A 16,150-nucleotide genomic window follows, 5' to 3' on the forward strand; every position below is an offset into this window, starting at 1 on the left:
TGTATGGCACAGAAATAGCTTACAGATTCTCTACAGAGTCCAGGGCATCCCTATATCACAACCCCCATAGTGGGTGACTGCTACGTATGATTTCTGAACACAACTTACTTATTCTGCTTGTCTCGAGCATTAACATCAGCTCCCTTCTCTATCAAAAGTTGGCATATAGCTGGGCGGCACATCTGTGTGGCCAAAGCGAGTGGCGTCCTACCATCCTGCATAGAGAGAAGGGCCAAGTACCATTGTTCATGTTTCAGTTCACAATGAAACTACAGACTGGGTGGGAGGACAGAGACAGTGGATGTACAGACAGAGGAAAAGCAAGACTAAAGGTCCGTACACACGCCGGACTTTAGGCAACGACGGGTCCGTCGTTGCCTCCCGCTGGGTGGGCGTGCCAGCGACAGTCCGGCGTGTGCACGCTCTGTCGTCAGACTGATACGGCTGTTCCTGAGCGATCCACCGGGCGGATCGCTCAGAAACAGCCGTATCAGTCTGACGACAGAGCGTACACATGCCGGACTGTCGCTGGCACGCCCACCCAGCGGGAGGCAACGACGGACCCGTCGTTGCCTAAAGTCCGGCGTGTGTACGGACCTTGAGAGTGGGTGAAAGTAAGAGGAATGCCTGACTTCTTACCAAGTCTTTTGCATTCACCGAAGCTCCATGATCACAGAGAAGCTGTACACTGGAAATGCAGTCTGACATGGCTGAGAAAAGGAAGAGTCATTAGAGATACAGATGTGGCAAACAGGTCATTCTGAAATAGACTAACGAGCCCTGCTACACTTATAGTTAATGCTGCCATCAACACAGACCTGAAACATCACTTGCCCTCCCCAGATTGTGAAGTCTAACACAACCCTCTCCACTCCTCCCAGTTGAGCATTAAAGCACACCAGAACTGAGAGGGATATGGAGGCAGACATATTTCCTTTTAATACCAGCTGCCTGGCAGCCCTGCTGATCCTCTTAGCCATACACCCTGAACAAGCATGTAAAATACCGAAGTCGATAAATTGATTTCAGGATTCATCAAAGTTATCTACAGCTGTTAGCGAGCATTCGGTAATCATTCGATAATGATGCGATAAAACGTAAGAAAGTGCAATTTATGGAAGTGGGCGTGGTTTAGCGTTAAATGTAGGATTAGTTATCTCCTTCACTGCTCTGTCGCGATTCCTGTCAAATCATTGCTGACAGAGAAGATGGAGCCATTTGAAGTGGTTATGTATCAGTTGAGAGTGATTCAAAGGCGCAGAAGGGCAAGTATAAGGTGTAGAACCATATCAGTTTGCAAGAGAATAGATTTATTTGCTGTAACAGGACATCTGCATTTCTCTTGAATCATCTTGTAAGAGAACACAGGCAGTGCCAAGGTTAACTAATTTGCTAGCTGCACTACATTTTGTCAGAAAAGGCTCCTATCAAGCCTTAGCTGGCGAAATTGTGGGATTGTCCCAAGCCACTTCCAGAATCCTGGTCCAGGTGTTAAGCCCTATTCGAATGTTGCTACGTGGTGTTCAAAGGACTGCCTTTTTACCCACAATTCCGCGGGAATCTTATGGCCTTGTGTTAAATTACGGCTGTAAAATGGAAATATCGAAACGTTACCGAATTGTTATCGAAGTCACACCGAATGCAGAAAAACCTTGATGGATACAACTAGAAATCGATAAACTTCGAATTCGGCAATTTAATTACTGGAAAAAGTCATCGCAAAGACAATGATGAATCAAGGCCTTAATTTAGTCGGACTTCAGTTGTAAAACTGCATACTTGTTTCAGGCGTGTGATTCAGAGACTACTGCAGCCAAAGAGATCCTCAGAACTGCCGGGAAACTGGAATGGTTTATAAGGGAATAAATATGGCAGATTCATATCCCTTTCAGACAGAGATGGATTAAGCTGTAATGGGGCCCTAGGCAAGGTAGTAGTTTTGGGGCCGCCTTGAGGTCTTTTTGGTAAGCTAAAGTGGAGAGAGGTCAGAGAAATTGGCTGGTGGGCCCCTTGATGCCCACTAGGCCCCAGGCAGCTGCCTAGGGGGCCTGGTGGATGATCCTGCTCTGCTCTCAGGTCAGGTGTGCCTTCATCCTGACTATAGCAGCCCAGTGACGTAGTGGTTAGCGCTCTGGCCTTGCAGCGCTGGGTCCCTTGTCCGAATCCCAGCCAGGGCACTATCTGCACGGAGTTTGTATGTTCTCCTGTGTCTGCGTGGGTTTCCTCAAGGCACTCTGGTTTCCTCCCACATGTCAAAAAAAAAAAAATACAGCTAAGTTAATTGGCTTCACCCGAAATTGGCCCTAGACTATGCTACATGCACTACACGATACATATATGGACACATGACTATGGTAGGGAGTAGATTGTGACCCCCTCTGAGGGACAGTTAAGTGACAAGACAATATAAAATATATAGAATATACAGCTCTGCAGAAGATGTCATCGCTATATAATTAAAAAATAAATCATACAAAAACACTGACATGGTGACTAACACACTCCTGCACATGTCAGTTGTATGTGGACCATCCAGTGCCCTCCAGGATCATTCTTGTATTACCTGCATCATGGAGTGCTGTCCTCCCCTGCAGATCCACATTCTCTGTTGGACAGTTAAACTGCAAAATAAAAACAGCAGATTGAGAAAACAAATACTGTAAATGTGAGAACATAAAACAGAAAGCACTGAAAGCTTTAGGCCGTTTCACGGTTTGCCATATCACAGACGCAGACCATTTAGATTGCGCTTTTCTCCTGGTGGACTCAAAGCCACTAGGGTGTGCTCTATAGGCAGTAGCGGTGTTAGGGAGTCTTACCCAAGGTCTCCTACTGAAAAGGGGCTGGCTTACTGAACAGAAATGGCCAAGATTTGAACCCAGGTCTTCTGTGTCAGAGGCAGATCCCTTAACCAGTACACTATCCCACCACAACACAAAAAATGACAAACGCTGACAGATTCATATGCATAGGGCCACCCCCTTCTCAGTGACATACTCCGTTAGGCAGGAAGTACTTCACTAGGATTCCCATCGGTCCGCGGATGCACACACCAACGCATTGTGCCCCGTCGTTTACACGTAGTGCATCGCCTATAGACTTCCATTACTACATGCACTGAGTTAAGCGCAGTGCTTGCAGTAAAGTGCTGTTGCCCTTCCGGCGAATCAGATACTTACAGTCAGGGGCGTTGCTAGGCTCCTAAAAGATCTGGGGCACCAAGAATAAAGGGAGAATGCGGCGAAAAATAGGCGTGGCCACAATATTAGTGCCAGGAAATGGGCGTGCCTATGAAAACGTTTACACCATATGTCAAATGCAGAACCCATTACCACACATGTGCGGTGAACAAACTGTTACTCTACATACAGCAAATGCTGAAACCGTTAACACCAAAGAACGTAACTTTTGCATAGCAGGGGTGGCAACATATCATATATTGCAAATTAATAAATTCTGCACGCTCAGAAACCTTCCAATTAAATAAGGACTACCGTAATAGCACACTGTAGACAAGAACATATTGAACAAGTGCAGTAAATCTATGTAAACAATTCAAGTGCAAAAGTGGCCTTAGCAACAGATGCCGACATTGCTGAGTTTTAGGGCAGTAACGTGCCCTGACATACGGGGCACAGTGGGTGGGATTCGTGGCTAGAGCCCGGACCTTTAGCCCCAACAACGCCACTGCTTACAGTGAACTGCAAAGGACAGCAATAAGAGTGAAAGTCTCCATAGACTTTCATTGCTTTTGCGGCAAAATAGGGTAACACAATGCAAGTTTACCTTGCTAGAGTAAACAGGGCTTAAAACTCACATATGACCGTGAACCAGCAGTACTAGCTGTGCACTCTATAGAAGACACAACAAGTAAATACATCTCTGCATATGTATATTCTACATGTTATGCTGCAAGCTATGTACATAAACAAGCTGAATCCTGGCATCTGTGAATCTCCAAAGATTTTAGGTGAGAGGTCTGCTAAGAACAGACCTAATTTTAACACAATAATTTAGTCACACAACTGTCAGATAAGAGAATTCCAATCATTTTCTGGGATAAGAGAGGGGGGGGGGGGATTGGTAATGGGGAGGTTATCAGGATTTGGCTGAAGTCGATGATGATGCCTCTGTCTCAGCTTTGCATTAGGCAATAGTGTGACACAGTCTGGGCTGGGACTCTCCATAGCCAGTTGGAAGGCAAGTAAGATTAAAGCATGAAGAGAACCCATGCATGCCCATATTGCACCTGCTGCATTATAAATAGAAAATATTTTATTTATATTTATAGCCCCCCTCCGCTCCCCTTCGTTCCCCCGTGCTGCTGCCGCCGCCTCACCTCTCAGATCGGCGGCGGGCAAGAGATAGGAAGGAACCAGCCACACCGGCGCACGGCAGCCGCACGGGGGACTTTAAATGCTGGACGTGACCGATGATGTCACTTCCTGCATTTAAATTCGCCGCGCGGCTACCGTGCGCTGGTGTGGCTGGTTCCTTCCTATCTCCTGCCCGGTCCGATCTAAGAGGTGAGGCGGCGGCAGCAGCACGGGGGAACGAAGGGGAGCAGAGCGGAGAACTAAGAGGTGAGGCGGCGGCAGCAGCACAGGGCAACGAGGGGAGCGGAGGGGGGCTGGAAATATTACATTATAGCAGCCAATCTGAAGGCATTTTGTGGGTAAATCTGCTGCCGATCTGAGTGCATTTTGTGGGGACATCTGCAGCCGATCTGAGTGCATTTTGTGGTGAAATCTGCTGCTAATCTGAGTGCATTTTGTGGGGACATCTGCAGCCAATCTGACAGCATTTTGTGGGGACATCTGCAGCCAATCTGACTTCATTTTGTGGGGACATCTGCAGCCAATCTGAGTGCATTTTATGGGGACATCTGCAGCCAATCTGACAGCAGTTTGTGGTGAAATCTGCTGCCAATCTGAGTGCATTTTGTGGGGAAACTGCTGCTAGTTTTTTTTTATTTTCTTCCCAGGGGGTGGGGGGCGTTGGCAGGGGGGGGGGGGGGGTCTGCCGGCCCCCACCATGTGGCCTGGAAAAAAATGGCCCTCCATGCCCAGGAAGTTGGACAGCACTGGTTTAAGACATTTGATAAGTGGGTTGCTGCAGCAAAATCAGCTTCCTACCATCTCTAAAAAAAAAAAAAAAAAAAAAAAAATGATAATTGGACTAAAATGCATGACAAACACAAATTGGATAAGAAACACAAATGCATGAAAAATGCAAACGCATGCGATTTTTCAACAATTTTGTTTCCATTTGAGATTCTGGGAGCCTGTATGGTAGTTGTCATATTAAAATGTAATTTTATTTATTGTGCAAGCATGGTCAGTTTTTAGTTTAGAACCTTTAACCTTAAATCAAAACACCTTTATTGTTTTCTATTGGAACAGCTTACCGTTTAAAAACATTAAAGAAATGAACTCTGTTATTAGATCCCAAACTCTGCGCATTTTCAGCAGCGTCAATGGAAACGCAATCGCAGGGACAGCACAGAGTGCATAGACTGCACTGCCTGATGTGTCCATATATGCTCTGTGATTCACCACTGAATCGCAGCACATGGTTGCATTTACGGCCAGTTTACGCCCGTGATCCACTTCATTATCGTTTCCCCGCTCTATTCCGCATTGAACACAATGGAAAAAGATAAAAACGAGCGGAAGATAAGAGAATCGCCTGTGGAATAGAGTGGGGAATTGATCGAGCGGGAAAATCGAGCGGCAAAATCGAGCCGTGTATGCCCAGCATAATAGTAGCCTTAGTCAGACTAATGCGTCAAACCATGGTCTCAGATTTTTTTTCTTTGTTTTTGTACTGTGTAGTCAGATTATTTTGCTCCTTCAATTAGGTGATCTTGCAGGGGTAGAAACTATCAGTGTTGTTCCCCTGGTATGTTTATATTTGCATTAGCACTTCATGGCTTAATGGTAGGGTTGTTTATATTCCCTGTGGGAGAGTTTATACGGCACCTGATCTATCACACTGTTCAGGCAAGAAAAACAAAAAAGTTTGCTGTGACTGTCACTGTACAGATAAATAAGAAGCACATCCCAACCGGTGATACTTCAAGCAGGTTTTTTCCGGCCATATGAAACATCCTTGTTCTCCTATAGTGAAAATTTTGAACAGAGGCGCCAAGGTAGAATAAGAACGTCTAAAAACCGTTTAAGAAGGGGGAAGCAGTGGACTTGCCTCCCTCAAGGAAATACCAACGGGATTCGTTATTTTATATTTATTAAAAAGCTTTACTCGCAAAGTGGAGCTTTTTAATACATTTTATTTTTGATCTAAAATAACGAATCCCTGTTGGTATTTCCTTGAGGGAGGCAAGTCCACTACTTCCCCATTTTTAAACGGTTTTTAGACTTTTTATTCTACCTTGGCGCCTCTATTCATAATTTTCAATATTATCTAGTTCACCCTAGGTGGAGGGGTGTTACCCTGTCTTTTTTCCTATCTACAAAAAGCGACTTCTTAAACCTGAGTGGGGTCAGGTAACAATTCTCCCCACCTGTGATTACAGTGGTTTCCTATGTGGTAACCCATGCTTGTGAGTATAATTTCACATTCTTATACAATACATTGTGAATATCGAAGGTACTACACAATATTGGGCTTTAGGGTTCTCACTTTTTCTCTTCTTACAAATCCTTGTTCTCCTGCTCATCAAATGAAAATAACCAAATACAGGAGATCTAAGTTTTTGTCTTGGAGTGGGAGGAAGGGAACTTCTTTAACATGTACCTTAGATTTTGAGGTTTGGCAATCTAATAGTTATTTTGCAGAAAATAGATTTTAGCAAAAAAAAACAAACAAAAAAAAAAAACTCTTAATTGAGTTCTAAAGAAAAACTACCTATATATACCTACAGACTTATAGGACTACTATACTAAACATATACCAGTAAATCCAAGGTAAGGGGTCTGCTACGAATGTGAAGAGGGTTATTGCGAATGGTGAGGAACCACCATTGGAAAGACCAGAACAAGCAGCTGGCAGCCCTGGTTAATCTCCAGCCAGCATGACACAGTTGATTAGGTCACACATGCCCATAAATATGCCGATACACAGGGGGGCACATATGATGAGCATGCAAAATTGTGTACAACACGTGTGAAGGTTTCTACAAAACAGACCAGCAGCTGTGACATTTGTAAGTGCTACTTACCTGCAGAAGTTTCTGAAGACACAGGGAATGACCGTACTTTGCTGACAGATGCAATGCATTTCGCCCTGACACAAGAAAAGACACAGCTGTAATTTACAATTCTTTAGATGTAGAGGTAGTGGCATAGCTAAGGAGCTATGGGCCCCGATGCAAATTTCACATTTTGCCGGGCCTCCCCCCCCCCCCTCCATCCCCTGGAAAGAGAATGGCAAAATACAATCACTGAAAGAAGCAATGCAAAATCTGAAGTTCTGAGTGTGAACGGGGTTGGTCTGTGTGACTCTACGGAGTAGCAGTACACTATGCATTGTACTGTGCTGTCATAGCTTACAAAGTGAAGCTCTACCTCCATTATCCTCTAATAAAACCCCTGTGCCCCTGCGTCACGCTGTCCCTGTGTAGCTTGGGCCCAGCCCCAGAGACAGGACGACGGGGCCAGGGAGCCAGGCGGGCGTACACGCATGCACAGTAACATGCGGCGGGGGCGAGAAACAGACCCTAGTGCCCGTTTTTAACCAGCTGGGCGGTATGGACGAGCTCAGCTCGTCCAGTACCGCCGGAGCCTGCCGCTCAGGCCCTGCTGGGACGATTTGCCCCAAATAAAGTGCAGCACATGCAGCCGGCACTTTGCCAGCCGCGTGTGCTGCCCGATCGCCGCCGCTCTGCGGCGATTCGCCGCGAGCAGCGGCGAAAGAGGGTCCCCCCAGCCGCCTGAGCCCTGCGCAGCCGGAACAAAAAGTTCCGGCCAGCGCTAAGGGCTGGATCGGATGCGTCTGACGTCAGCTGACGTCCATGACGTCACTCCGCTCGTCGCTATGGCGACGGTGTAAGCAAAACAAGGAAGGCCGCTCATTGCGGCCTTCCTTGTTTATTCTGGGCGCCGGAGGCGATCGGAAGAACGCCTCCGGAGCACCCTCTAGTGGGCTTTCATGCAGCTGGCTGCATGAAATAGTTTTTTTTTAATTTAAAAAAAACCCTCCCGCAGCCTCCCTGGCGATCTTATCAGAACGCCAGGGTGGTTAAACTGGCTTGGGTCTGCTAGTGAAGTTATACATATCTCAGAACTAGTGATGGCCATGCCTAGAACTCGTGGAGTAACCTGATCAGCTTGGTCAGGTAACAAATATGCAAGTTTCTGATTTGCTAGTCATGGTCATTTGCTAAAGCAGGATGTGATCACAGCAAATCAGAGCTTTGCACATCTATCAGCTGATGAAAACAAATCACATGCTTCTCCTTGAGTTCTCCTAGACATGACAATCAGTCAGAACAGGCAAGCTTTCTAGTAAGCCCACTAAATGTCCCCGCTATTACCTATGGGAGTTCAAGATGGAAGTTTACTACTTTTATTCCAATGTGGGTGATATTGGAATGGAAAAACATCCTCCTTTCAGCACCACTCCTTCCAGTATACACCGACATAAAGCACTAACTACCCCCACCATTACACCTATGATGAATCTCAGAGGACCTAATTGGCTTCAAGAATTAAAGTAACAATGTGTATATGGTTCTTTAAGAATCTGTTGGAATTGTGTCTGTTACTGAGCTACTTTGTAGGATTGGCGTTGTAATGAACTAATGGAAGAACCAAACTGGTTGGAGTGTTTAAGGGTGCGATTTCACTAGAGCGGCGCGCGTCGGCGAGCCGGCTCTTCCGGGTCTGCGGGGAAAGCACACAAAGCCCATCAGCTGTACCATGCACGGCTATGGGATCCGCAGCCTCCCGCGCCGATTCGGATGGAAAAGCCGGACGAATCGCTAGTGGTAGCGATTCGTCCGGCGTTACCATTGCACCCTATAGCAGAGTTTCCCCGCAGAAACTCTGAGGATTCGCGGCGGTTTCCACTCAAGTGGAAACGCGCCCTTAGGGCCCGTTCACACTGCACGTGTTTCCAGCCGCGTTTTGGAAACGCGTGCAGGTGGCCGACACGCACGACATCAGACATTGCATAGAGTGCAATGTCTGATGTTCACACTGCATGCGTTCCGGACCTGTGCGGTCCGGGAACGCATGCTGCACGCAGATTTTGCTAAAACGCGTGGCTGTCCCATTCACTTTTCAGTGATGGGATCAGCCACGCAACGCACACAAACGCAGGGCCATGCGTTTGTACGCGTTGCGGTCCGCACGCGTTCCGCACGCATGGCCATCCGCATTTGTGATCTGAACGGGCCCTAAGAGCACCCTTCTTTCAAACACTTCCATATATGAGCCCATCTTTCCTGGCGGACTGCCAAGCTCTACTGGAACAGAGAAGGGCAGTTCTGTTTAATGTGTTTCCAATCTGCAGAGACACAGAAAGTCACCGCCTGAACTCTCCGCCACATGTTTATTTTTCCAGCAGAGGAAAGCAGATATGACAATGTGCTGCAGACAGAAGCTGCTTTATTTTGATTTGCCCATCCCTCTCTCCAACATCCTCTACAGCTCATAATTTAGATTTATGGGGATACTGTCATCCCAGTTATACAGAAGTTATCACCTAGCACTAAATGTCAACAAAATCAAGCAGCATAAAGACCTATTCACAATAGGGGTGGTGTAGAGGGACACTCACTGCCCAGCACTGCATCTTACCTGCTGTTTGAGCTCTGTATGCACACACATTGTGCCGCTCACATCATCCACAATATCATGCAGCACAGTGCAGAAAATGCATACAGGTAGATTTAAAGGGAACCCAAGGTGAGAGGGATATGTAGGCGGACAGGTTTATTTCCTTTTAATTTATGCACACTGCCTGGCCGCCCTGCTGACCCTCTGCCTCTAATACTTTAAGCAATAGACCCTGAACAAGCATGCAGATCAGATATTTATGACAAATCTGACAAGATTATCTGCATGCTTGTTTCAAGTGTGTGATTTAGGCCTTACTGACCAGGAAGATCAGCAGGACTGCCAGACAACTAATAGTGTTTAAAAGGCAACAAATATGGCAGCTTCCATAAGTCGCACATCTCGGCTAGCTTTTAATAGTGGAGGAGCTGGGCAGCTGCATTCACTCAAAGGAATCTGTGGCGCTCCATATGCCACTAGTGGGTGGCAGCGTTGCCAAGCTCTGCTCTCCGCTGCCTGTCTGCAGATGCAGTTACTGGTGCTGACCATCACAAGTAGTGTATTTGGTGCAAATGTTCATTTATTTAATATAAAATGCAGTCTACCATATGTGCATGTATAAGCAGTACTGCATCAGTTGGATGCTGAGTGGATATTTTAGTAGATTTAACCCTAAACCTCACCCTCCATTTTTGGTGCCTAATACCCCCTCTCTCAACCGGGAAACCAGATTAGATTTCGGACTTGGGGATTCTGTTTTTTTTTTACTGCATTTGTTTGGGAATCAATTCAACAGAGAAGGAGATATTGAGTCTATTGAGAATATCCCCCTTTTACCTATAACAAATGGTACATATTTCCTAATTCAAAGTTATGGGTGGCATGGCAGGAATATAAGGGTTAATGAATGACAGGTTCAGTAGATTAAGAAATCTACTGAGAGCCTTGTAATCACCATACCCAAGTCAGGCATACAGCTTACTAGCCTGTCTGTTCATAGTATGCGGTAGCTTCCCCCTGGTTACCATTTCTTCTGCTGATAGATGAGGGTGTGGTAATTTTGACAATGCAGACACCACCTTCTCAGCTCTCAGTTACAGAAGTGATGGATGTGTAGTCTATTTTTGACAGAAGCTCTGCTGACCCAGCTACTCCAGGCTGATGCTGTGATTCTAAGGCAGAAGAGTCAGCCGTGTTCCTGCCATGAAGGAGAGTACAGAGGAGAGTGCCATGAAGGCTATCGAACAAGATGGGTACCGTAGGGTTATTCTCAACCTGAATCTGTCCAGAAGTAGAAACACAATGTCACCTGTCCCCTGTACCTCCTATATGCCCCCAGTGCTCCCTTCTGTGCCACCTCTGCCCTCAGTGTCACCCCTCTACCCCCACTGTTCCACCTCTGTCCCCTTGTGCTCTCAGTGTCTCCTTCTGTACCACCTACACTGTGCCACCTCTGCCCCTTTGAGGGCATCAGTGTACTACAGCAAAATGTCATTTTACAAGTTTAAAAAAAAAACAAAAAAACAAAAACTTTTTTTTTGTAAATACAATTTCTCAAACTACACAGTCTTTTGGGGGGGCGAAAAAAAATTGACATTCTCACAATCAAAATCTCCCATTTTTGTGCCGCTCATATCAGCGGGCTGTTCAAAAATTGGGTGTTCGTAAGTTGACTACCTGTATAACATTTTTTTCTCTTACTCCTGCTTCACAGCTCTGGCTGGCAGAGCAGGAAAAGAGGTCTGCACAGCTAGAGCAAGTGGTTTCTGCAATTTCAAAGGAGTTCACAGTTGCTACACAAGTGGTGAGTGGTTAACAATGAACTCAACATACCAGCAGCATCGGGAGCTATGAGATCCACTCCATGCAACAGAATGGTGTTCAGACACTCCAAGTGACCCTTGGAGGCAACAACATGGAATCTAATTTGGAAAAAACAAACAAACCATAAGAATTACACATGGTAGTAAATTAATAATCAACATAGCGTCCTACCAAGCCAATATATAATGCTTTGTATAGGTGTGATTTACTATGTTAACACTGGCCTTAAAATAAACAAACAAATGCACATATCCAGCCCAGGTTTATAGGCAGGACCCTCCCATAGATTGCTCTGTGACGCCAGCTATACATTAGTCATTAATAAGTCACCATTCTGTGAACAGAACAGGAAGCAACAAGGAAGAAAAATTATATGTTCTACGACTTCTGAGTCACTCTGAGAAATAAATAGAAACCCATAAGGTTTGATAACACAGAAGGATATATTGCTATTTTGATTTTCCTGGTTCTCCTTTTCTATTTTTTTTCTATTTGAGTTGGAAAAGAGCAGAACTGTCGGGTCGGCCTGCTCTTTTTGTGGACCCCTATCACAATTTCTTTTTACTTCCTGTCATTTGTGGCATGATGAGTGAATCTCCCCAGTAACTGAAATAAACTGTTTTTTTTTTTCATCTAATAAATGTATATTTAAAAAAGTTTTGGGAACATGTGACAACATTTGTCAGGTTTTCACTGCTGACTGTTAACAACGGACAGATTCACTTAGTTCTTGATCCATATAATAGTGGTCCATGTAGCATATAGGCAAAAACTCAGCAGTGAAGACTCTGTAAAAACAACCACAGAAAATTTAAAGGACAACTAAAGCGAGAGGGATATGGAGGCTGACATTTATTTCATTTAAATACCAGTTGCCTGGCTCTCCTGCCTCTAATTATTTTATCCATAGACCCTGAACAAGCATATGCAGAACAGGTGTTTGACATTGTCAGATCTGACAAGATTAGCTGCATGCTTGTTTCTGATGTGATTCATACACTACTGCAGCCAAATAGATCAGCAGGGCTGGCAGGCAACTGGCATTGTTTAAAAAGAAATAAATATGGTAGCCCCCATATTCTTCTCACTACAGCTGTCCTTTAACCCCTGCTCATTATCTAAGGACAAATGATTTTGGACTCCCTTCACTAAGACCTGTTTGGTAAAAACTTTATGTGAGGTACATCATCTCATGCAATAAAGATTTTCACACATGTGGTAATAGTTCAGCACTTTATGACAATTCACAAAGGTGTTTACTTAATGCGGCATTTCATTTGATATCTGATGGATTACTGCAGTGTATGGGGATGAAAGCCAGGTATGATACAGGAAGCATGTTTTACTACCATGACAAGAAAAGAGCAAGTGCAGGCTGCATAAAATCAACAAAAACTTGATTGCACAGCTGGGAGCGATGTGCGCATGCGTACTACGTATTTGTGATGCTCCCGGCCACGGAATCAATTACACGTGTCGCCTGGCAGCACCTGCGCACTGTTCATCGACCCTCCTGACCCAGAAGTAGCTTTGGAGGCTACTAGAACCTAACAGAGGGGGACGGAGGAGAATGGGGAGAGGTGGGCATGAGGAGAGCCTACTACACATGCCTGCTACCCCATGTTTGATGAATAGTTTTGTTTCTTTCCTCTTTTCAGAATCCTCTGTTTCCTATTCTTTCCTTCACCTGACCCTAAAGCACATGTGTCAAACTCCAGGCCTGGAGGGCCAGATCCATGCCAGTGTTTAGGATGGACTGAGAAAGAGGAATGTCTTCTACCTGATGGACTACACCTTTCCTGATTCAGAGCAATCAATTCATTTGAGCTGTATCAAAAATGTGTGAGGATCTCGGCCCTCGAAGGACCGGTTTGACATCCCTGCCCTAAAGGAATATGGAGGCTGCCATATTTACTTCTTACTTAAAGCAGAACTGTAGATAGGATTAAAACAAACTGTTTCATTTACCTGGAGCTTCTGCAAGCCCCCAGCAGCCGTCCTGTCCCTCGCCGGTCCTTCACAAGCCTCCGTTCTCTTGCCGCCACTCCTCGACTTGTAAGTCTAGGCCAGCGCAGCCATGCCAAGCTTATCTTTTCTACGTGTTCTCGTCTGCAATTGCTCTATTGTGAACTGGAACGCGGAGGATACGCGTGGCCAGAGCCACACAGGCGCAGTGGCCCGGCGACGAAACCGAAAGCAGCTGGCGGCAGGAGAACGGAAAATCGCGGAGGACTGGCGTGGGACAGGACAGCTGCTGGGGGCGTGCAGAGGGCCCAGGTAAGTGAAACAGCTTGTTTTAAACCTATCTATACCACTTTCCTGGCAGTCCTGCTGCTCCTCCGCCTCTAATGTTTTTAGCCATAGACCCTGAACAAGCATGCAGATCAGACATTTATCACTAAAGTCTGACTTAAGGTTCGTATACACGCTCTATTTGCAGGAACAACAGGTCCATCAGACCCTTCCGATGGGCGGGCGTTCCAGCGACAGTAGAGCCCGCCCAGCAACAGTAGAGTGTGTGTACAGTCTGTCGGCAGACTGATAAGGCTGTTTCTGAACGATCCGCTCAGCGGAAGGGTCTGACGGACCCGTCCTTCCTGCCAATAGAGCGTGTGTACCACTTAAATCGTCAGACTTCAGTTGCAAACTGCATGCTTGGTTCAGGTGTGGGATCCAGATACTACTCTGCAGTCTAAGAGGACTGGAAATAAATATGGCAGCCTCCATACCCCTCTCACTTCAGGTGTCCTTTAACATCCTTTTGTAACCTTACCAATAACAGATCAGTATTTTATCTCCAGCATGGAGCTGTAAGATACACATCTCACTTGTTTTACCGCATTTATGAGGTATATACCTCACTAGTCAGTAATTTACCCCACTAGTTGGTAATTTTAGTTTTCCATGTGGTAACAGCCTTTGTGAATGGACACAAATATCTTTGTGAAATGTTCCATAAAATCAGCGTTTTTCTGCTTCACTGCATGCGGTAATGCTTTGTGAGCTGAGCCCTTGGTCAGAGTTGACTTTAATTCTGTAAAGTTTGGCCGCTAGCCCTTTGATGGCCTTGTATCCTGTCCGGTGAAGATGCATGGAGACAGTCACACAATGCCGTGTGGAAGTTTACCACCTCTTGTGTGATAGCATTTATGCTCTATTCCTGGATTGAATTACTGGAGATTTATTGTGTTTTCACCTTTCACAGCCACTCAGTTACTCCTCTGTCCATAAATGGGCAAGTTATTCAAGGCTAGGAAACTAATTCTGGGCATGGCAATATATTTTTCTGAAGTTTTAGAATCACGGACAGATACATAAATAGTCACATATCACAGCCTAAGGCATAAACTGCAGTTCTCCTTCAATCTGAGCTTCAATGTATTACTGAAGGGACAGCAGATCGCTGCACATCCGTAATGTTGAATGGCAAAGCTTCTAAGAATAGCTTTAGGTTTGTACCTTCAGAGCATGAATTATGACCTGAGTAATTCAAATGCTTTCATATACTTGCACATGTGTACGTTGGGGGAACAGAGACTCTCCACAGGAAGGCAGTAATTTGTCAGGAAGCAGAATATATGCATATATGATCATGCATTGATGGAAGTCGGTAACACTCAGTGTACAGCTGGGAGAGGGAGAAGACTGAGGCACAAGGCAATAGTAGTACGGAGGGGCAGTGGTTAGCACTCTTGCCTTGCAGTACTGGGTCCCCAGTTCAAATATTCTAGCTGCAGTTTGTATGTTCTCCCAGTGTTTGCATGAGTTTCCTCCAGGCACTCCAGTTTCCTCTGACATCCCCAAAACAGACATATGTTAATTGGCCTCCCCTTAAACTGGCCCTATATTAAAATGGACATATAACTATGGTAGGGATCAGATTGTGAGCTCCTCTGAGGGACAGGAATTACAGGAATATAATTTCTTTAAAAGTGCTGCAGAAGATGTTGGCGCTATGTAAATAGCAAATAATAAAATAGTAGCTTGGTATATTTGAAGTACAAAATGTAAAGGTAGATGGCCAGATGCTGGGGAAGAACGCACTCACTGTATACAACAGGTAAAGGGAGAGGGATGAGCTACTCTACTTCAGAATCACAAAGCAATTTTCTAGTAAGACTTATTTTGCAATCGTGAAACATTATTATTAATAATAGAATATTATTATTGCACCGCTCGTGGGATGGTCTGTTTTACACTGCTCATGGGTTGGGAATTCTAGCACTGCTCATGTCATAGACTGTGTTGCTCCGATCATATGATGGACTGTATTGCAATGCCTATGTGTTGGAAGTTTATTGCACTGCTCATGTGATGGTCTGCAGTGAACCGCTCTTGTGATGGACTGTATTGGGATGGACTGTATTGCACTGCTTTGACGGACTGTATTGCACTACTCATGCGGACTGTACTGCACTTGTTCATGTGATGGACTGTATTGCTCATGTGACTGACTGCATTGCACGGCGCATGTGATGGACTGTTTTGCACTGCTTCAGTTCGGGCTGTTAAGCATTGCACAGGTGATGGTCTGCACTGCACTGCCCGTGTGAGGATCTGCCCTTGCACAGGCCAGGTTAATCCCT

General features: G+C 45.4%; 1 protein-coding gene across 2 annotated transcripts in view; it reads right to left on the bottom strand.

Moving 5' to 3' along the window:
• UACA (uveal autoantigen with coiled-coil domains and ankyrin repeats) overlaps window positions 1–16,150 on the bottom strand; it is a 134,729-nt gene that overhangs the window by 24,990 nt on the left and 93,589 nt on the right. For both annotated transcript variants that reach the window (XM_068275071.1, XM_068275072.1), the window contains exons 3-7: window positions 11,574–11,662; window positions 7,181–7,245; window positions 2,564–2,621; window positions 640–710; window positions 109–215 (exon numbers count right to left, since the gene is read on the bottom strand). In XM_068275071.1, coding sequence (XP_068131172.1) covers window positions 109–215; window positions 640–710; window positions 2,564–2,621; window positions 7,181–7,245; window positions 11,574–11,662 — 390 coding nt within the window. The remainder of the gene's footprint in view (window positions 1–108; window positions 216–639; window positions 711–2,563; window positions 2,622–7,180; window positions 7,246–11,573; window positions 11,663–16,150) is intronic.

This window comes from Hyperolius riggenbachi, chromosome 3 (genome assembly GCF_040937935.1).
Source record: "Hyperolius riggenbachi isolate aHypRig1 chromosome 3, aHypRig1.pri, whole genome shotgun sequence".
Lineage (NCBI taxonomy): Eukaryota > Metazoa > Chordata > Amphibia > Anura > Hyperoliidae > Hyperolius > Hyperolius riggenbachi.